Here is a 20713-nt window from a genome sequence, read left to right on the forward strand (position 1 = left end):
TGCTTAGTCAGCCAGGTGAGCACGGGGTACAGTAACCGCTCGCTTTCTGTTTGCAATGCACTGGACACAGTTCTTTTGTCAGAGCAATTTTCACCTTTGCAAAGCTGCTTCTGTCTGTGAGCTGCAGCCCTGCACAGCCCTGCTCTGAGCAGCCATCAGCGCCGCGCCGAAATGTTTGGATAGTTTGAAATAAATTTCATCAGAAAAACCACAGGTTTCTATAAAGGAGTACAATTGTCCTGTGTTTTCTGGTATGGAGGCTCTCAGAACAGCTTCTCCTTTCTCCAGGACAGGATTAATACATGCACTGTTGCTAAGTGTCCCATATTTATGTTCCATTCAGCTCCAAACTGAATTCATTTCTATTCAGCACCAACCCCCGCAGCCTCGGATTCACGCAGGAGTTTTGCCTCCCTCTTTCTCACAGCTCTTCTCCCCACTGTGTGGCTGAGATCATAGCCCCAGCTGCAGACCAGCCCACTCTCAATCCCATTCAGTAAGCCCAGGGGCATCAGAAAGTCAAAAAGAACCTCTAAAAGTATCACCTACAGCCTCTGTAACTAATAACACTGCTCAGGTCCAGGACTTGAGCAAGGATGCTACCTGCCTGCACTTCTTCAGCAGAGCTGTGTTTACATCACTCAAGTCCAGACTCCGGCTACACCTCTGCATGAACCTTTGTAAGCTCTGCTCTTTCATGAGGGTTTCAAGTTAGAAACCCCCTTCCTGCTGCCAGCACTGGGACCTTTTCCTCACCTTTGATACGGCAATTTCCCTGCAGCCTCTGAGCAGAGAAGCACCTGGGCAAGTCTGTGAAACACTCCTCAGGTGCATTTTATTCCTTTTCCCATCAGATGAAATATTTACACATCAAAGGGAGGCTTCTTGTCTAATGGGGTTTTGATGCTCATTAAAACAAGACATGGGCAGTAATAAAAACCAATGCCCTGCAGTGCTGGGGTCATCATCAGTCACAGAGCTCCAAGCCACACCTGGGGGTGACAAGGGCTCATCACCCCAGCTGCTGTCCTGAGAAGGTCCTAAAGAAGGGACGCTGCTGTGCAGGGCTCTCTGCACCAATGCATGAGGTCAGGAGACCTGGCACCTCCTTAAATGCTCTTCTAGGTCTGGGACTTTCTCTCTTCCAAATCAGTTGTGCTTTGTAGTCCTCCCAGCAGCCTGGCATCTTCTGAGGAAGAGGCCAGATGCAGAAAGTGCCTAGGCTGCAGGTAGTGGGTGAGCATTTCATGGGCATCTCTGACAAGGCCAAGGGATCCCTTCTCCTGCTGAGTGCCCATTTCCATACCCTGTCCCTTCACACTCATCATCTCCTCCACCAAAGGGGCTGTAAAATAAACATCCCTCCTGCCCTGCCACCATGCTGTTATCATTTCCACAGACAGCACAGCTGCACATCCCTTTGAGGTGACTCACTCCAGATGTGTCTGTAGCTGCTTTCTCTCTGGCATGGGGCTCCCACCCATCAGCCTGTGAACACTGTAGCCCAAACGCATCCCCATTCACTTGGTGCCAGGCATTCAAGCCTTCTGTGTGTACTTCCCTTCCCCTGGGTCAGACAGGATGTTCCCCTCTGCTCTGTCTGCTACACAGGAGACAGTGGCTTTAATCTGATGCAGAAGCAGGTGAACAACTCCTCACCAAGGCCAGGAGAGATGCCAAGGCAGGTGTGCTGCAGACAGAAGCTGGGAAGTGAAAGGAAGGAGGGTGCGGACCCGGGGGGACCATCTCCAGAGGTGCTGGGGCCATGTGGATGGTAACCTCCACTGATCCTAGCAGGGATCTCCTTGATACACCTAACCTGCCCTTAACACAGGCCTAGCAAAATGAGTCTGGATCCAGGTATTGGAGGAGATGTCTCCCAGCTCATGTCAGGCATGATCCTGCCATCACAGCTACCCTGACAAGAAATGCAGGCTGCCCTGAACCTGCAGCACCACTACAAGTCCTGGCACCAGGAGTATCTCAGCCAGGGATGCTTCTCAGGCTGCAGGTATCCATGCCAGTCAAGGTGCCCCCTGGTCAGGGACCCATGCAAAAACCTGGGTCCATGCCCACCACTCTGCCTTCTGTTGAACTCTTTGATGTTTCTCCTTGGGGAGCAATAACACTTCTGAGGCCCACACAGATGATATTCCCATGGACCCACGTGGCTCTGGCCAGCCATGCATGGCCCTCTAACCTCTCATTCCCCTCAGCCTTTCAATCAGCTCTTGCCTTCCTGACGACTTCACTCAGCACCCGGAGCGATTAGCAGCCAGAGGAAGGCCACGGCTTTGTCTCAGCCCATGAGCCAGATTATCCAGCTCCAGTTGCACCAAGCTACCCGGACGGGGCTCACAGCAGCAGCCTCTGACCCATCAGCGCCACAGCCAGGATCATCAGCAGGGCCGTGAGAGCCAGGTGAACGACGAGCTGAGGGTGAGCTGCTGCCCATCAGGAGCTGCAGTATCAGCCAGAGCACTCTGCAATTAAACCCTTGGCTTTGACAGGAAACTCATGCAGAGATTCTGAAGGAGGTGTAAGACACTCAGACAGGCGTGAGCCAGCCCCGCACGAGCTGCCGTGCTGGGAATGAGTGTCCCAGCTACAGGAGAGCAGGGGAACGGAGCTGAAAAGACAAAGAGAATCCTGAATAGCTCCAAACCAGCTTGGCAAGATTTTAGAGATGGCAGCAAGAGGTTTTAGTAATGGACCTCGCTAACAAGATTGTCAGGAGGAGATTTGGTGCACAGTTGGGATCTTGGGTTTCACACCAAGCAGCCATCTCCTTTCACTCCTTGGATTAAAATGCAGCAGTTTTTGCCCACATGGACTGCTGGGGGCAGGAGGCACGGTGGATGGGGAGGAGACAGGAATCTTCACTGCACTTCTAGACCTAGCTACAGGGCTAGTAGCTCCTGGGATTCTCAGAGTTGACCTTTCTAGATAACTTCAAAGGTGGATTTAAGCTTTGACACTTGGTCAAGCATCACCTTCTGCACACATAGCCCAGAGTCCATCACCAGAGCTCTCTGGCAGCTGCTCTCCAAGGGGGCTGTCCTGTGGAGACACCAAGAGGATTTGCAACCTCGTCCCTGCCAGCGGCTCTGGCTACGATTCCCTGTGGACAGAAGCTCCCCAGACCCCCCTCCTTCTCTGTGAATTTTCAAATGCCAAAATTTGTCATTTACTAGAGAAATCAGGCTGTGGGCAATCCCTCCCGATCAAACGGGGAGGGTGCCCTTGGCGGTGCTCAGACTGCTCCCAGGAGCTCAGAAACCGGAGGCAGTGCCAGGCCCTGTCCTTCCGAGCTCTGCAGTTTCACGCCCACTCGCAAATCATCCCAAAAGCATCAAATGCGAGAGAAAATCTCTACTCCTGCCTGGTGCGAGCTACCATTTCCGTCCCTGCACCTCCAGGGAGAGCGGACCCCTCCAGACCCGATACCATCGCGCTCGTCAAAGCCACCCAAGAGGGTCGCGAAAGTCCCTGGGTAGGGGGGAGCTACAGGAGGGCTGGGGGCGCCGGCACAGCTGCCGCTACCAGCCCCGCCGGTGCCCTTCCCGGCGGCTGTCCCGCCTCCAGGGGTGTCCCCGCCGGCGGGTCCCGCCCAGCAGCGGCGGAGCAGGGGCGGCCCCCAGGGCGGTCCCCGCCCCCGGCCCGCCCCCGGCCCGCCGCTCCATCCCGGGATGGGCCGGCCGAGCTGACAGTCGGGCTCGGCGGCCGCCGCGGGCGCATCCACCGGGCAGCGCCCGCCGCCGCTGCTGCCCCGCGCCCACCTGCGGCGGCGGCTGCCCCGGCGGGGCGGGGCGGGGCGGGGCGGGGTGGGGGGCGGTGGGGGGCTGCCGCCGCCGGCTCCGCTCGCTCGGTCCCTGCCCGTCCTCCAGGATGAGCCCGGAGTATTTCCTGCGCTCCCTGCTGCTCATCATCCTCGCCACCTTCTCGGCCAACGCCAGCAACTGGCTGTGAGTAGCCGCAGGGCGAGGGTGGGTGGTGGGACAGACACTTGTTGATGTCCCCCGGAGCAGGTGCCGCCGGGGTCGGGGAGCACCGGGGCGCGAATCCCCCCCGCAGCGATGCTGTTCGGTACCCGGAGGGGCACCGGGCTCCCTTTCCCATTGCGCTGGGTACCTGCTAACCCGGTAGCCCTCCAAACCGGGGGGGTTTCAACCTGCACCCCGGGCAGGTGGGCAGCGGGGCTGACGACCCTCGTCAGCCACTCGGGTCTTGTGCTGGCTGGGCAGCATCTGGTTGCTCTTGTTCCCTTTTAGTCATTAAATCATGAGCCCGGTCCGCGCCAGACGAGACTGGCTGTGAGGGCACCGGGGCAGGAGCAGGACCCGGGGGCTGGCGAGGCTGGCCGCGGAGGGACCGGCAGCGCACGGGGTAGCGAAGGGCCAGGGAAGGTTTGGGCAAGGCTGGCAGGGAGCGCGCCGGTCGCGGCGATCTGCAGTGGGCAGCGCTGCCCACGCCTCTCTCCTCCCGTTCCCCACGGGCGGTGGGGGCCTTTTGGACGCCGCAGGGGAGCCCGGTGACATTGGGAACCCACTGAACAAACACAGAAATCATGTGTAAAGTAAACTGGGGCATAAAACATTCTGGAAAATTCCTGCATGTTTGCCAAAGTGGTGGGGACTGGCTTCTGAGGAGACCCCCCACCCCCCCAGGGCAGAGGGGATGGAGCATGACAGCAGCTCCCGACCGAACTGTGAATGAAGGCACTGATTCCTCTGAATTATTCTGCTCAGTTGGGAGATGAGGCTTCCCATGTGCCCAGCACTGCTGGCTACCCTAAACTGATTTGCTGCCAGGACACACACCCAGCAGACCCGCTCAGACTGCAGACGTGGGCTGCTTCCATCTGCCCCCCCCAGCAAGCACAGGTACACCACAGCCACGTGGGGAGGTCCTGGGGCTATCGTCGGGAAAGGTCCTGAGCGGCTTCTGCTTCTCCTGACACCTGCACTGAGGTGGGCATGGCCCCACAAGCACATCCTCTGCACAAGGAGTCCTCTCCACATCAGGATAGAGTTCTTATCTCTCCTGCCTTTAGATTAACCTCAATGGAGGCTGTGGGACCTGCCGAGGTTCTGGAGGATGCTCCCTGTGCCTGGGAAAAGTGCCAGGTCAGGGCGTTCTCAAGGTGTCCTGCAAGTGGGGAAAGGTGATTGCTCATCAGTGGCTGCCTGGGCTGTATTAAGCAGTTAGTCCTTCTCCCCTCCTTCTTTGCCAGATGGAGTGACTTGTGCACCACATGTCTCCAGCAAGTGGTGGGTGGATCATAGCAGCTATCAAGGTGGTCTTTTAAGCTGTCATGCTGCTGGTGGAGGTATATTGGGAACTGTGGGAGTGTTGTTCCTGCAGGGAGAAACTCATACTGAGGAAGCCCTGCAGGATGATGACAGGTCCCTGGACAGGAGCAGCCTTGGCTGCCCCAGAACTGGCACAGGGTAGTGCCTGGCAAAGGAGAGTTTCTTGAGAGAGGTCGACAAGCCTTCTGGCACAGATGCAGCACCCCCCAGGTCTAGGCACTGCAGGCATCTGGGGTGGTATCTGTGAGGGTGAGATGGAGGGGTAGATTGCTGCGGTCACCAGGGAGGGTTGTGTGCAGCCAGCCGTGCTGCTGAGGTGAGGAGTGGGCACCGGCGCCTGGGCCAAAGGAGAGTCCAGGCCAACGGGGCTGCCAACAGGGGAGGAAAAGCAGCTCCATCTCCGTGCCTTTGAAAAGGAAGGGGTCAACTTTTTTTTGATGTTGCAAATGCATTGTGATAAAAGGATTGTCCCCCACTTGGTGCTTTTTATTCTTTGCCTTCGGGATTAAGACAATTCCCATTGTTTATCTTCTCACATCAGAAACAAAGGCTGCCAGAGGCAATAAACAGAGTTAGAAGGATCCCAGGAGTTATCAGATATTCGAGGAATGAGTGTGCCTCGTACATCTTCACCAAGCCTCCTGCGTGTGGGCTCTGGCATGCTCTGCGTTATCACAGAGCTGCCTGGGTGCTACCAGCCCACGCCTGGTGCACTGGGGCTGGATCCAGCCTCACTGGGTGCGTTTTTCTGCACATAGGTGTGTGCGCTGGGTGGCAGCTTGCAGGGAAGTTTGCTTTTCCAGAAACCTGCTGGATTAGTGATTAAGCTCAGTTGTGACTTTTTTTTTCCCCTAAAGCTTCTCCCAACCTGCCCAGACTCGCATTCCCCCCGCGCCGAGACACCACTTGCAGCGCCTGAGCTGAAGGTTTTCTGTAGGCCTGGCTTTGCAAGGAAGGGCTCGTTTTGACCATGCAAAAGGTGTCCTCTGGGCCACCCCATGCCATAAGAAAGGGGGATGGTGCAGGTGCCTCTCAGAGGGATCTCTCTGTGCAGCAAGTGTTGAGCTGCAAGGAACTTTGCCAGATCTCTCCTTAATCAGACCGAGCTACTTGCTCTCTGCTGAGGAAGCAAACCTCAAGTGTTTCTCAGCGTCTTGAGCCTGGGGACTCGCTGCTTGGCCTGCTGCCTATCCAAAATGTTCCTTTCTCCAAATTTGAAGGGATGTTCTTTTCCTTCTCCTTCCTCCTGCCTTTGGAGGCTCAAAGAGCCTCTTCAGGCACAGGATAGTAAAACCAAAGGCTGTAGTTAGTGCCTTTCACATCTACCTGGCTGCGCACATGCTCTATCCAGAGGTAACAGCAGAGAGGCTTTTCCAAACTTGCAATTCACCACCTCGCCTGAGCTGCTGAACCTGCACGTGCAGTGCCATGGCTGAGTTTGGAAGCTGTTCCCCCAGCGATTCAAAGCCATCCTGATGCTGGCTGAGCGGGTTGTAGAGAGTTTTGGCAAAGCTAGCACCTCTCTGAAGCCGACATGGGAGCACCAAGCTCTGGTTCAGTAGGAGGTAAGGGGCAAGTGGTCATTCCGTTGTTTATTTGTTCAGTTGTTTCTCTGTTTTTGAAAGTGAAGAGGCAAACCAGAAAATGTCAGTGTGGGGTGGGTGTGAGCAGCCACTGACTGCAGGTGGCACCAGGGCTGCTGTCAGCTTTAGCTGTTTGAGTGGTTTGAATGATGAAAGTCAAAACCTGTGCCCAGCAAGTGTCAGATACAACAGGGCAGGGGTCCTTTATGGGTGAGACCCCTGGCTGTCAAGCTGTCTAGGAATCATTACAGCCTCTCTCCATTTTCTGTGGCTAAAAGTGGAGGTTCTCCATATGGATCATCTGAGATGTGGTTACACCGCTGCAGAGCAGGGTGTGCCACCAGCAGCTCTGTCCACCCCCTATTTATAGGGGTTTAAAACTTCTGTCTAGGCTTGAGACTTGGCTTAAAGTGCCAGGAGCACAGATGAGCTTTCAGACCCTCTAAAAATTTTGCATTTGAGCACTCTGGGAAAGCTCAAAGACCTTGCAAGAGTCTGAACAAGCCTGGCGAAGCAGCTGCTCTCTGATAGCCTTTGAGGCTGGAGAGGATGAGATAGAAGAATGTTGGGGTTTCTCTGGCTGCCTTTCCTCTGTACATCACACTGTGCCTTGCAAACACGGGGCCTGATTCTCCATGCTCATCCCTGCCGGCTCTGCAGAGGGGTGTTGCAAGAGCAGCCTGAATGCTCAGTCTGTGCTGCTTTGGGCCCTTGTGCAACGCAGGGGATTTGGGAAGAAGCGAGCCTGGGACCTCGCTGGCATCCCTCTGGTTTTAAACCAGACTTGGAATTTTTTTTTAGGGTCTCAGCAGCTGCAGCAGCCAGGAGAGCTTCCTTTGCCTTCAGCCTGGTTGGGTTTAATTTGCACAAGATTCTTTGCATTGTCGCTGTGACCCTCCCAGTGCGACCCACCTGGTGAGGAACCGGTCCAGCGCGCTGCCACCACAGCACCAATGGGGCACGTGCAGCTAGCTGCAGGGCAGAGCTGCTTGGCCCAGACCCAGTCTCCTCTCCATGCTCATGGCTTTTGATGAGAGGACGTCAGGAAAGTTCCCCAAGTCACATCTGCTCCGGCAGCTGGAATGTTGGGTTGCACCAATGGGGTTTGATGGAGAACCTCCTTGCTTTGAGGGCTGCTGTGGACTGGACGAGCTGCTCTCCACTTCTGGGGTGCCTATGGATCCTCCACAGTGCCCTGGGGATCCTGCTGGGTCTGCCAGGTTGGTGCATGCCAGTGACACCCCTTCCCCAAGAGCATGAGGAAGGAGAGTGAAACCAGCAGCCTCCCCTGGAAATATTGATTCATTTTTAGTTATTTCTAAGTTTTGTCATTTTTTGACCAAACAAGCCAGTTTTAGCCCAGCAGTGAAAATGGGCTGGCTTTAAGGATTGCCTCCTGGAAAGGCAAGAGAACTCTGCCAATTTCAGCCCTGGACTTCCAACCAGTTTGGCTTGCTGCTGAGCGCCAGAAAAAACCAGGGCTGCATTTGCCATTGTGCAGGAGAGGCCTGCTGCTCCCAGGCCCCCCGGCGCTGGCGGTCCCCGCTGCCCCCCAGCGCTGATGAGCATTTCTGGCTTTTCCTAAGGAAGCCCAAAATAAAGCTGCACCACAATCTTTAACAGCCCAGCCTTATTCTAGGGAGGATGTCCATGAGTGAGATAAAACCACTCTGCACCCCAGATTGTGCAGAACTGGCTCAGCTCCAAATAGGAGCAACGGCAAGAAGCAGATTTCTTTTTAGCAGTGGTTTGCTCTGACTCCATGAGTCAGACCTGGACATGTGCTTTGAAGCCAAAAGAAAGAGTTTATGTTACTCTGCTGACAGGTACTGTCCTCTCAATTAATTCACCCTTGCAGATGGAGAGAGATGCATTACAGCCATTCATCTGGGCTTTCTTAAAATGATGACGTTGCTGGGCAATGCAGGAGGCGAGCAGTTTCCAGGAGGTTCTTCCATATTCCCTTACAAGTGCAGTGATGCTGGCTCTGACCTGTGCTCACTTTTTGTGAATCCACAAAAATCTCAGTCATCCAAGGCTGCTCAAATGGTGGAGTCTGCTCTGGGTATGAAGTGCAGGTAACCTTTGTTTGGCTCCAGCCCCAGGGTGTCTGCCTCCCATGCCTGTGGGTGACCACTGACAGCATCCTCCAGGCTGTCCAGGAGCTGCTGCCGTAGGCTGTTGTGGTTTGCAGCTGGGAAGGTGGTGTGCAGGATCTGGCTGGCTCAGCAGAACTGCAGCCAGTATTGTGCTTTCATGAAATTACTTGGGGAAAATATTAATTGAGTATCTTGGCTGCTGGAGAGCAGCCTGGGGTCTTTTGCAAGTCGGGCGAGATCAAACTAATCCTGCGGAAGGCTCCTCTTGCAAATCCAGATCAAAACTAAAAACTCATCAGATTTTCTCCAACCAGGTCTAGCCTGAAGCACTGTATGGGGAGAATTCCCACAGTGTGGCCTGCATTTGCCTTTTCTTGCAATGAGGCATTGCTGTTGTAGCTTCTTCTGGGCTTCCATCCTGGTCTTCCCCATCACAAAGTGGAGATGCTGGTCAGGAAGCCAAACAGCAGCACTGCCTGACATGTCTGTAGCTGCAAGCCTCTAGCAGATCCCAACAGGAAGGTGCCCAAGTTGGCAGACCTGCTGCAGCATGCCAAGGATGTGAGTGGCACCTATGAGAAAGCACAAAAGCTCTCTGGTCCTTTGGCCTGCCAGTCCTGCAGCATCTCTCTGTACCCTCTCTCTGCACAGAAGGGGAAAGCACCAAGGGACGGACCAGCAGCTGGGCAATCTTGCTGTCCCCAGAGGCTGGTGGTGGTTTGGACATGGGTAGATAGGTCTTTACTGAATGCACATGGTGTTAGGTGCAGGGGCTGAGATTTGGGGCAGGGGGGCAGGATTTGAGCTGCAAGCTCACCTTTGAGCTCAAGCAGTGGAGCTGCACACTCAGGTCTGTAGGCAGAGAATGGTGAGCATGGCAATGCCTCCTCCTGACAGACTGTTTTGGCAGCTGTTAATTAAAGGTAGAGATGAGGGTGTGAAATGCATGGTTTGAGCCAAGAGATGAAACCTGAAGTAATGTGACAGGAAGGACTGAGCCAGAGAGATGCTTTCCTCCCAGGGGAGAAACCAGACAGGCTCTGATGGGGATTCTGTACATCACAGTCTAGACTTTGAAGGGATGGAAAGGCAGGAGAACTAAACCCTGGGTGCCTCATCTCTGGGAGGGACATGTCCTGCTGCAGTCATCAGCTGGATAAGGGTGACCTTGCAAGCTGCAGGTCTCTAGCAGATCCCAATAGGAAGGTGCCCAAGGTGGCAGACCTGCTGCAGCATGCCGAGGATGTGAGTGGCACCTATGAGAAAGCACAGAAGCTCTCTGGTCCTTTGACCTGCCAGTCCTGCAGCATCTCTGTGTACCCTCTCTCTGCACAAAGGGGAAAGCACCAAGGCAGTGATGATTCCCTTCTCCGTAGCGGCAGGACAGCTCTCTGTGGTGCCTCTCTCTGCACACATCTGTTTATCTTCATGCACTTTTGGTTTTTTCCATCCTAAACAAGCCTTTTCTTCCTCAGAAGAAACGTGTCTGCACAAGACAGTTTCAATCCTAAGTACAACCCCAAGTCACTGGATGACAAATGTCCAGCCACAGGAGACAGAGAGATGTGCTGCTGATTGAGGCTGACTCTGTTCTGCCAGCAGGGAGGATGTTTGTAGAGGCTGCCTCTCAGAGAGGATCAGAACTAAAGAATCTTTGCAATTTGTGACTTGAATCAGACTTCTGTGGCCTTGGCCAGGCAGGTATCCCAGGCAGGCTGAGTGTTTGCTGGACAGGGTGAAGCTTTTGAGCTCATCTGACTTCCCAGCACCTCCACATGACACACCAGTGATGCCACCGGCCTGGGGCTGACTGTTACCATCTTCAGGAAAATATTCCCCAAAGGAGACAGCACAAAGAGCTCTCACACTTGAAACTGATTTGTTTAAATAAGAGAAACTGCAGAGATTTCTGCTTTCTCCCAGACAGCTCTTGCATCCTCCCTAACCAGCCTCTGCTGAGAAGTTATCAATGATTCAAATTGCCACACCTTCCCACAATAGGGAGTCTCTTCCCTTCTCCTTCTGACTCTATCACTGTGGCTCTTCCAATGCCTTCTTGTTATCCCACCAATACTTATAGTTTCATAGTTTCATAGTTTCATTCAGGGTTGGAAGGGACCACAAGGATCATCTAGTTCCAACCCCCCTGCCATGGGCAGGGACACCCCACACTAGATCAGCCTGGCCAGAGCCTCATCCAGCCTGCTCTTAAACACCCCCAGGGACGGGGCCTCGACCACCTCCCTGGACAACCCATTCCAGGGTCTCACCACTCTCATGGTGAAGAACCTCCTCCTCACATCCAGCCTGAATCTCCCCACCTCCAGCTTCATTCCATTCCCCCTAGTCCTATCACTACCTGAGATCCTGAGCAGTCCCTCCCCAGCCTTCCTGTAGGCCCCCTTCAGATACTGGAAGGCGACAATTAGGTCTCCTCGGAGCCTTCTCTTCTGCAGACTGAACAGCCCCAACTCCTTCAGTCTGTCCTCATAGGAGAGGTGCTCCAGCCCTCTGCTCATCCTCCTGGCCCTGCTCTGGACACCTTCCAGCACCTCCACATCCCTCTTGTAATAGGGGCTCCAGAACTGGACACAGTACTCCAGGTGGGGTCTCACCAGGGCTGAGTAGAGGGGGAGGATCACCTCCCTCGACCTGCTAGCCACACTTCTCCTGATGCAGCCCAGGATCTGATTGGCTTTGCGGGCTGCAAGTGCACACTGAGAGCTCCTGGTGAGCTTTTTGTCCACCAGCACCCCCAAGTCTCTCTCCTCAGGGCTACCCTCCAGCCAGTCACTGCCCACTTCTTCCTCCTGACATTATTGTTGTCAATTTTGTTTCAGTAGGGTTTTCCCATCCTGCTTTCTCAAGGCTCTCTGGGTCTGAGGCTTCCTTATTTCCTGTCTTGCAGGGTGGATCAACTGCAGCTGCTTCAATTATTGGCCTCCAATCTTGGTCTTTTTTTTTTTTCTGAGGATGGAAAAAAGGAAGAGCTTTCCATCACTTAACATTAAATCAATTACTCTCCTTTTAAATGAGCTTGTTCTGGAGAAGTTTGTCTGAACTGAAAGGCAAGAGAAAATAAATATGAATGCCATGACAGACAAAACAAGAACAAATGGCTTGGGCAGCAGCTCACCCCTTTGCCCAGTCTTGGAAAAGGAAGGAAATGTGCCATGAGTGGGGCTTGTGTAGTTGGTTTTTCCATAAGCAGGGCTGTTTTGAGGCTGCATCTGAGACTTCAGTCACGATCTGGAGCTCTGCACAGCAATCAGGATGTGATAGCAGGATGGAGACAATAGAATCATAGAATGGTCTGGGTTGGGAAGGGACCTCCAAGGGTCATCCAGTCCAACCTCCCTGCACTCAGCAGGGACATCCTCCACTGGAGCAGGTTGTCCAGGGCCCTCTCCAGCCTCCCCTTCAATAGCTCCAGGGATGGAGCCCAACCACCTCCCTGGGCAACCTGCTGCAGTGTTCCAGCAGCCTCCTGCTGCAGAACTTGTTCCTCACATCCAATCTCAATCTGCTCTGCTCTGCTTTGAAGCCATTGTCCCTGGGCCTGTCCCTGCAGGCCTTTGCCAACAGTCCCTCTGCAGCCTTCTTGCAGCCCCCTCAGGTACTGGAAGGCTGCTCTAAGTTCCCCTTGAAGCCTTCTCTTCTCCAGGCTGAACACCCCCAGCTCCCTCAGCCTGTCCTTGTAGCAGAGGTGCTGCAACCCCCTGATCTGCAACAAGACCTTGCAGAAGGCAAGAACTGCTGGGTTTCCTCCTGTAGTGCCTTTCTTGCTGGGTGTGCAGGTGGACCACAGCTTTGCCTCTTGTTTCTACAACCTCAGTCCAGGAAAACAAAGTTTGGAGCAAGATCTTCATTAAGGACCAAGCACAGTGCTTGAGGTGGGTTTCTCTGGTGACTGTGGGATGATGCAGATTGGTTTGGTGCCTTGCTTGGGCTCCACAGCCCTGAGAAACATTCCACGAGTTGTGGGGTGGAAGCAGCTCTGAGTGCTGGTGAGGACAGAGCACATTTCTGAGTTCCAATCTTGCCCTTAAGCTGCCCCAGAGAGGAGAAAAAAGGTGAGATGTTAATGCCCAGTGTCTCTGAACATGATGTGGACAGTAGCCATGTGAAAGCTTCAGCGCTGAGGTCTTTCAGCAAAGTTCCATTCTTGACTCAGTCTCTGAGTTTCTCCTGGACCACAGACCAGGACAAGAGTCTCCTCTCTGCCAAAGAGCCTGGGGGGGTTGGAAAGCAGTGATGCTATGGATGGGATGTAGGGGATTGGCAGCCATCTGGAGGTCTGATTGGGCCATGGCATTTCAGGCAGGCACAGCATGGCATTTTAGGCTCCTTCAAGGAGGGACAGATGTGCATGGGCTGAGGCAGGATGATGGCATACAGAGGAGCTATCGTGGGGGAGAGGCCAGAGCACTGTTCTGGACAGCCTCATCTGATCTGCCTGCCCTGCAAACAAATTACAGACCTGTTCTTGGAGAGCTGTACCTGTCTTTGAAGCATCCTCAGTCTTCATTTTATCATCCCCAACAGCATTAAATTCTTGTTGAGGAAGTACCTTATCAGGTGCATCTACTTGGAAAGGCTTGAAAGGCTCTTGTCAGGCTTTTCTTCATGTGTGCTTTGAATTCAGAGCTACACATTGCCTGGATCATCCCACTGAGATAAAAAGTCTGTTAGAAAGGGAGATGTTTCCCCCCATCCTGAGAAGAGCTGATGCTAACGTGGCTGTTACACCCATGGCACAGCTCTCTCCTGCTGAGGTGCCTGCAGCTGACCTGGACACTGCCCAGCTCAGTCACTGTGCTGTGCAGGAGCTGGGTCCCAGCTGCTGGAGTTGCAGGAGGGCAGAATCTGGGTTTCTTGGACTCCAGGCTCAAAGCTGATCAATTGACCCATGGTGTCTTAGGATGAATCTCACCACTCTGTGCGTCAGCTTCCCCATGCCCAAACTGAAATGATGGCTGGGCCTGGAAGGGCACAGAGCCTTCACTCTGTGACTGATCTGGGTTTGCTTGGCATCAAATGTCCTCAAAGTTCCAAGGCCTTTTGCTCTCTTCATCCTGGGTGAATGAGTGCAGCAAGACAAGGACACAACAGTTGCTGCACCCCCCATCCAGGACTGCAGCACAGCAACAGGGACACTCACTGCATGGTGTGGGGGCCAGCAGAAAGGTGACAGCCCTGGGTTTGGCCAGGGTGACATTTCCAAGCCATCTATGTGCACTGGGGAGCTGTGTACGCAGGGCTCTGCAAACAAGGAGCAGAAAGCCTTGGGCAGATGCTCAGTTGGTATAAAGGATAGAGGAGAACTTGGCTCTGGTGCCACGGCAGCCTGCCCCTTCCCGCGGTCCGGGGCATTGCAGCAAGTGATCTCCATGCACAAGGAGCTGGATGCTTCTGACAGCTCGTCATGCAGACTCCCCATGGACACTGCAAGCCAAGCCAGCTTCCTCACCATCTCCCTTGGCCCCCCAGTTGAGAGCGTGAAACCAAGCTGGTGAATAATTCTGCTGATGCACAGAAGAGAGAATCCTGCTGTCTCCTCCTGGGGCAGGCTGGCAGGGCTAATGGAAGGAAGAGGCTGTGACAACTTGAGTTTGTGGCTGAAGTCAGCGGATTTGGCTCCTGGGACACATGGGAACAGGCAGGGAGCAGGAGCCACTTTTGCACAGTCACTTCTTGGAGGCAAGCAGGGCTTCAAAGGAAAAATCCTTAGCAGAATGTCGCAACTTGGGAGGAGGAGGAAAAAAACAAGCAAACAAAAAACCCACAAGCTCTGCAGGGCTGGGAAATGCAGAGTCAAGGAATGAGGCTTCCAAACGGCCCTTGCTTGGTTCTCCCATCTCTTGGTGCAGAGAAGGCAGCAAAAAGAGCTGCTGCTGGTGATTCCCAAGGACATGGAAGCTCAGTGTGGTCAGTGGGTCTGGTGCAGGAGATCTCCTTGCTCCACAGTGGCATGGGACTGCACTGGTGGCAGGGTCACTTAAACTGGGTACCAGCAGCCACAGAGGGAGGGAGTCTCATGTGAGCATATGCTGGCACCGGCACAGATAGAAGGTCTGGAATCATCCAGAGCTGTGCAGGTCTGTCTTAAAACCCCTCAGGGTTCCAGAGGCTGGAGCATGGGTGAGCATGCACACGTACAGGGTGTGGTGGGTTGGGTTAGTGGGATGTGCAGGATGGACCATTACGTCCATGTGCTTTGTGAGGAGATGCCAAAAGCTTGCAGTGTGCTTGCCCCAAAAGGGGCATCTCCCCTTTCCTCCTAATGCTAACACTCAAGAGCAGCTCTGTAACTCCTCCTGCTGAGCATGGGGTGATGGAAAGCAGAGCACATAGTCACCTCCATGCTGGGCCAATCTTTTCCAGGTCAGTAAAGACTTCATGGCCGTGTTCATGAGTCGGGCTGGTAGAAGAGGTGCCCAGCACGTGTGGCTTTCTCTGTGGCAGGCTTCACTGCCCACTTCAAGCCCTGTTCAAATCCCAAGTGACAGGAAACCTGGCAGCTCCCAAAGGCCACCCTTGAATGCTGGGGGCCAGGGGAGCTAAAAACAGGCTCCAGGAGGGAAGTGGTTGGGAGGGCAATGTTTGTCAGGGATGAGCACACAGCCATGCTGCGGGAGCAGTGTGGCAGCTGGAGCTGGCAGCTGAGTGCCTGTCCTGCTTGTTTTGGCTGACTTCAGAGACCTCTGGCTTTCCCTAGTAGCACTTGGATGTGCCAGTGCTCAGGAGACCTGACCAGGCGCATTCAGACAACGCTGAAAATATCTTCCTTGCAGGCAGTAGAGGCAAAGGGGAGCCAGCAGCTGAGCTCCCCAAGAAACAGGGGCCCAGGAGCAGGGATTTGGTTGTTTTGCTTGGGCTTGTTCTCCCCTGGACAAGAACACACCCTGTGGAGCCACCACAGGGGCATATTTAAGATGACACCCAGATGGGCACCAAGCCTCAGCTATGGAGGGGGTGAGGGGTTAAGCCTCCTCACTGTCTGTAGTGCAGCTGAAAATGGGTTCATGTTCCCCCAGTGCTGCCTCCTAACCAGTTCTGCTGGGTGTCACGGCAGGTATCTGGCAAAGCTGTCTTCAGTGGGGAGCATCTCTGAGGAGGAGACCTGTGAGAAGCTGAAAGGCTTAATCCAGCGCCAGGTGCAGATGTGCAAGAGGAACCTGGAGGTGATGGACTCGGTGCGGCGCGGGGCCCAGCTGGCCATCGAGGAGTGCCAGTTCCAGTTCCGCAACCGCCGCTGGAACTGCTCCACGCTGGACACCCTGCCCGTCTTCGGCAAGGTGGTCACGCAAGGTGAGCCGAGAGGACGCAGGCCTGGGCTGGTGCTGCGTGGGGGAATGGCTGCAACGGCAGCCCGTGGGCTGCAGGAGGCTTTTGCTTGCTTGCCCTGAGCCGGTGCCTGGGGATGGTAGGGAACGGCACAGTACTGGATCCTGGGGCTGATAGGTCTCCCCTGAGTATTTCAGCAGGGCTCTCTTGGCTGTAGTGGGGGCACTATATTCACACTCCTACAGTTCCTCTGCTGCTGGGTGCTTCCTCTTTGAACCCTTTTCACGCCCAGCAGGTGTCCATTGCATGGAGGCACCAGCCCAGGGCATCCGGAAAGCCTGAACCTTTTACAAGGATGTGCCAAATTCAAGCAAGGACCTTAAAGTTGCCCCATGGCCTAATCTCATCTCCACCAAGCTCCAGCTTTGCTTCCCAACCCTATGCCAGTATTTCTTTCACCTCCTCTGGGCAGCACTGGAGTGATGACCACTGCCAGGCTGGTGGCTGTTCAGCACAGGGCCATGGGAGGAGGCAGCCCTCTGCTGCTGGCTGCAAGTAAAACACTGCAGTGGGCCAGGAGGTCAGCTGCATCACCTGCCACCACCCTACTGCTGGTCTTCAGGGCAGTTTATGGCTAAGGAAGACCCCAGCCCCTCTCATGCCAGCTGCACATAGGCATCCCCAAGCACAGGGCCATGATCAAACCAAGCAAGGACACAGAGCATCAATGTGAGCAGATGGAAGGGAAAGCCCCTCTGCAACCCCTGGAGATCATCAAAGTGTCCCTTGCCTCCCCTCAGATAGTACTGCCATCTCTGATGCAGTTTCCCATCCCAGCACCCATAGACCAAAGCCTCCCCCAGCTCGTTGCTTGCCTCTCTTCCCTGCAGCACAGGGGTGAAGCTCTCTTCTTGTGAAGGTTCAGGACTGGAAATACCAGAAATACCAGAAGCTAAAAGTTGTCTCATTTTAGGCAGCCACAGCACAAACCGACCAACGTGATCCTAGCATTAACCTCGATTCCCTTGGAGGCTGTTCACTCCCTGTGCTGGCTGGGGCCTCCCTAGCCACTGCCGCCCCAGCCAGATTGCAGCTGGGCCACCAAAGTCTGGGCTGCGACCACCAAAGTAGCTGCCCTCGGACCAGCGAGCTGGGGGGATGTCTGCTCACAAGCCATTCCCCCTCTACCCCAAACATGGGACCACCCCAAATGCCAACTCTCCTTGCTCAGACACTGAAGGGCTGTGTCCTCAACTGACCTCAGAGGACGATGGGGATTTGGGTGTTGCAAGAGCTGATCCCTGGCCATGCCACCCTCTGTGTTTATGCCCAGGGACATCCCCTGACTTCCCAGACAAGCTCTTCCTAACCATGTGGCACCAGAGAGGCAGATGCAATAGCTGGGAAGGGGCTGCAGCCTGGGGAGCAGTGGGATTTGCAAGGCACTCTGGGAGTGGATGGGGTTTTGCAGAGAAGTTTGGGAGGTGCTGGGAGCTGTAAGACTCTGTGTGAGAGAAGGGCAAGGCTCTGCAGTTGCAGGGGGTGTTCCTGGATGTGGAAAGCAGCCGTCTATGTTGGATGCAGGAGGGATTTCACGGCAGAAGTGCCTTGCAAGCACCAGGTAAGACAGTCTCTCCATATAAGCTCTGGAGGGCTTTGTCCATGGTGGCAAAGCAGCCTTTGCCTGCTCCTCAGTGCCAGGTTAGAACCTGTGCATCACATTTATGTTTTGAACCTTGTAGGATGGTTCCTGGCTTCTTCACTATTGCAAGGACAGAGATCTCACTGCTGCAGATGATCTATGGGCAGCTGTTTCTGCTGAGACTGGTCCAGGCTTGGCACTAAGCAAACAGAGTCCCTGGGAGTGGGGAGGATGAGTGTCCTCTGTGAGGTAACTCATCTTGGGAGGAAGAGATGGAGCAAAGTGTTTGACTTGCTAGCCCTGCATAATGTGTTTGGCCAAGTAACTTTTCAGCCCAGCTTTTCAAAGGGTGCAACAGCAGCGTTCAGAGGGAAGAGGAGCAGAGACACACAGAGCAGCCCACCAAGGGCCTTTGGCACCTGACCGCAGCCCCTCCAGAAGGCCCTGGCACGTACCTCAGCCTGGCTGCCACGTGTCCCACCATGGTTTGTGCCGTTGCAGGGACGCGGGAGGCAGCCTTCGTCTACGCCATCTCCTCGGCAGGGGTGGCCTTCGCCGTGACCAGAGCCTGCAGCAGCGGCGAGCTGGACAAGTGCGGATGTGACCGCACGGTGCAGGGGGGCAGCCCGCAGGGTGAGCAGGCAAGGGCCAGGGGACAGCACAGCTGAGCAGGGACACAAAACAGCCAGGCAGAGAAATGGCCACTCCCTGCAGCCACCCAGAAAGGATGAAAAAGGTCTTTAAAACCTCCCTCTTGCTAGTCCACAAGTCCCTCAAAAAGGCATCTGGCAGCATTGCCCATCACAGAATCTCAGCATGGTGGGAGTTGGAAGGGACCTCTGGGGGTCATCCAGTTCAGCCTCTCTGCTAAAGCAAGGTCACCCACAGCAGCTTGCCTAGTATCCCAATGTCCAAGTGGGTTTGGAACCTCACCAGAGAAAGAGGACTCCACAACCTCTCTGTTCCAGGGCTCTGCAAACGATGGGGCAGAAAAAGCATCTTGTCCATGTCCCTCACCCATGGCCATACTCTCCAGCTATCCAGTTCCCTAAGCAGAGGGTAGCAGTACAGCAGCTGGGGGCAGGTCAGCTGTATTTCAGAAGGGCTAGAGGAGGAGCAGTGCAGGCTGGCTGCATCTCTTTCACCTGTGCTCTCTGCCTTAGGCTTCCAGTGGTCAGGCTGCTCTGATAACATTGCCTACGGCGTGGCCTTCTCACAGTCCTTTGTTGACATCCGCGAGAGGAGCAAAGGGGCTTCTTCCAACAGAGCATTAATGAACCTCCACAACAACGAGGCAGGGAGGAAGGTAATGGTGAGGAAGAAACCTGGACAGCCACTGTGGCTCTGCAGCCATTGCTTGGGCCAGTCTGGTTTCACTTCATCCCATCAGCTCACACACATCACTATGGCTTTCTGCACAGCCTTTCCAGACCCCCCCCACAGCACACCCTGCTGCTGTGTCCAGGCTGAGCTGACTGTCCCGCCTCTCTTCTTGTGTCTGTTGCTCCAGGCAATCCTGAACAACATGCGGGTGGAGTGCAAGTGCCACGGCGTGTCAGGCTCCTGCGAGTTCAAGACGTGCTGGAAGGCCATGCCCCCCTTCCGCAAAGTGGGCAACGTCCTCAAGGAGAAGTTCGACGGCGCCACAGAGGTGGAGCAGAGTGAGGTGGGATCCACCAAAGTGCTGGTGCCCAAAAACTCGCAGTTCAAGCCGCACACGGACGAGGATCTCGTCTACCTGGACTCCAGCCCTGACTTCTGTGACCACGACCTCAAGAACGGGGTGCTGGGCACCAGCGGCCGGCAGTGCAACAAGACCTCCAAGGCCATCGACGGCTGCGAGCTGATGTGCTGCGGCCGCGGCTTTCACACGGACGAAGTGGAGGTTGTGGAAAGGTGCAGCTGCAAGTTCCATTGGTGCTGCTCTGTCAAGTGCAAACCCTGCCACCGGGTGGTGGAAATCCACACGTGCCGGTGATGCACAGAGGGGAGCACCCCTCTGTCCCCCCTCTCCCACTGACCCTGCTACTCCCTCGCCCTGGGGCCAGGACTGAAGAAGTCACCCGGATGCTGCAGGGAGCTGCTTACAGAGACAGAACCCCAGAGGAAAACAGATTTTAAAGAAAAAACAAATATTTAAAGTTTAAAAAAAAAATCATTGTTGTTTTTTTTTTTGTTTTGTTTGTTTCCTTCCCTTCTTCACTGCAGGAGCCAGAGCCCCTCCCTGCCCTCTGCCAGCAGGGCTGTGTCTGCTCCCTGCAGCTGGCCAGGGAGCTGCGCGGTGCCTGCCCTCCTCGCATGGGCTCCTGCTGACTCTGGAGCATTGCAGAGGGGAGGTGCCTGAGCTGAGGCTGGCGTGAGGCTCTGGGTATCCTCTGTCACAGTTATTTTTGTTTAAGGCATGCACTGAGCATCCCAGAGCACTGCTGGCTTGGCTGATCCTCAGGAGGGGATGGAGTGCAGCCAACGTGCAGCCAGTTGCATAGCAGAGGATGGGCAGATAGTGATGGGGTGGCACTGCCCCTGAGAGCTCATTTCAATGAGGGGAGAGCAGAGCCAGGGTGGAGAGGGATGTGGGACACCCTTGCTTTGAGGCCCCTTGATGGCCTCCTAGACATTAGATAGATTTTGGAGAAACTCCAGTGGCCACTCTGATGTACAGAAGTTCCTCAGAGGCTGCCCAGGACTGTTGGAGGACACAATGTTCCCAGCATGTCCCCCTTCCCCTTGCAAGGCCTCTTCACCCCTCACTCCTCCAGCATCTTGTTCTACTGGAGACTGTGAAGAGGG

General features: G+C 54.8%; 1 protein-coding gene across 1 annotated transcript; it reads left to right on the forward strand.

Annotated features, from left to right (window-relative positions):
* Nucleotides 1–3823: 3823 nt before the first annotated feature.
* On the forward strand, nucleotides 3824–20067 carry WNT4 (Wnt family member 4). The gene is made up of 5 exons (XM_068162824.1): nucleotides 3824–3965; nucleotides 16070–16305; nucleotides 18425–18556; nucleotides 19087–19229; nucleotides 19434–20067. The coding sequence occupies exons 1-5, from the start codon at nucleotides 3889–3891 to the stop codon at nucleotides 19899–19901; spliced, it is 1056 nt and encodes a 351-aa protein (XP_068018925.1). The 5' UTR covers nucleotides 3824–3888; the 3' UTR covers nucleotides 19902–20067.
* The last annotated feature ends 646 nt before the right edge of the window (nucleotides 20068–20713 follow it).

The sequence above is a fragment of the Melanerpes formicivorus genome, unplaced genomic scaffold (assembly GCF_026170545.1).
Source record: "Melanerpes formicivorus ecotype bairdi unplaced genomic scaffold, bMelFor1.0.p_v2 SCAF_67, whole genome shotgun sequence".
NCBI classification, from domain to species: Eukaryota; Metazoa; Chordata; class Aves; order Piciformes; family Picidae; genus Melanerpes; species Melanerpes formicivorus.

Coding starts and splice junctions, on each gene's coding strand:
- WNT4 (XM_068162824.1), top strand. CDS start 3,889: ATGAGCCCGGAGTATTTCCTGCGCTCCCTGCTGCTCATCATCCTCGCC. Junction 16,306..18,424: donor CGGCAAGGTGGTCACGCAAG/GTGAGCCGAGAG, acceptor GTGCCGTTGCAG/GGACGCGGGAGGCAGCCTTC. Junction 19,230..19,433: donor ACAACGAGGCAGGGAGGAAG/GTAATGGTGAGG, acceptor CTGTTGCTCCAG/GCAATCCTGAACAACATGCG.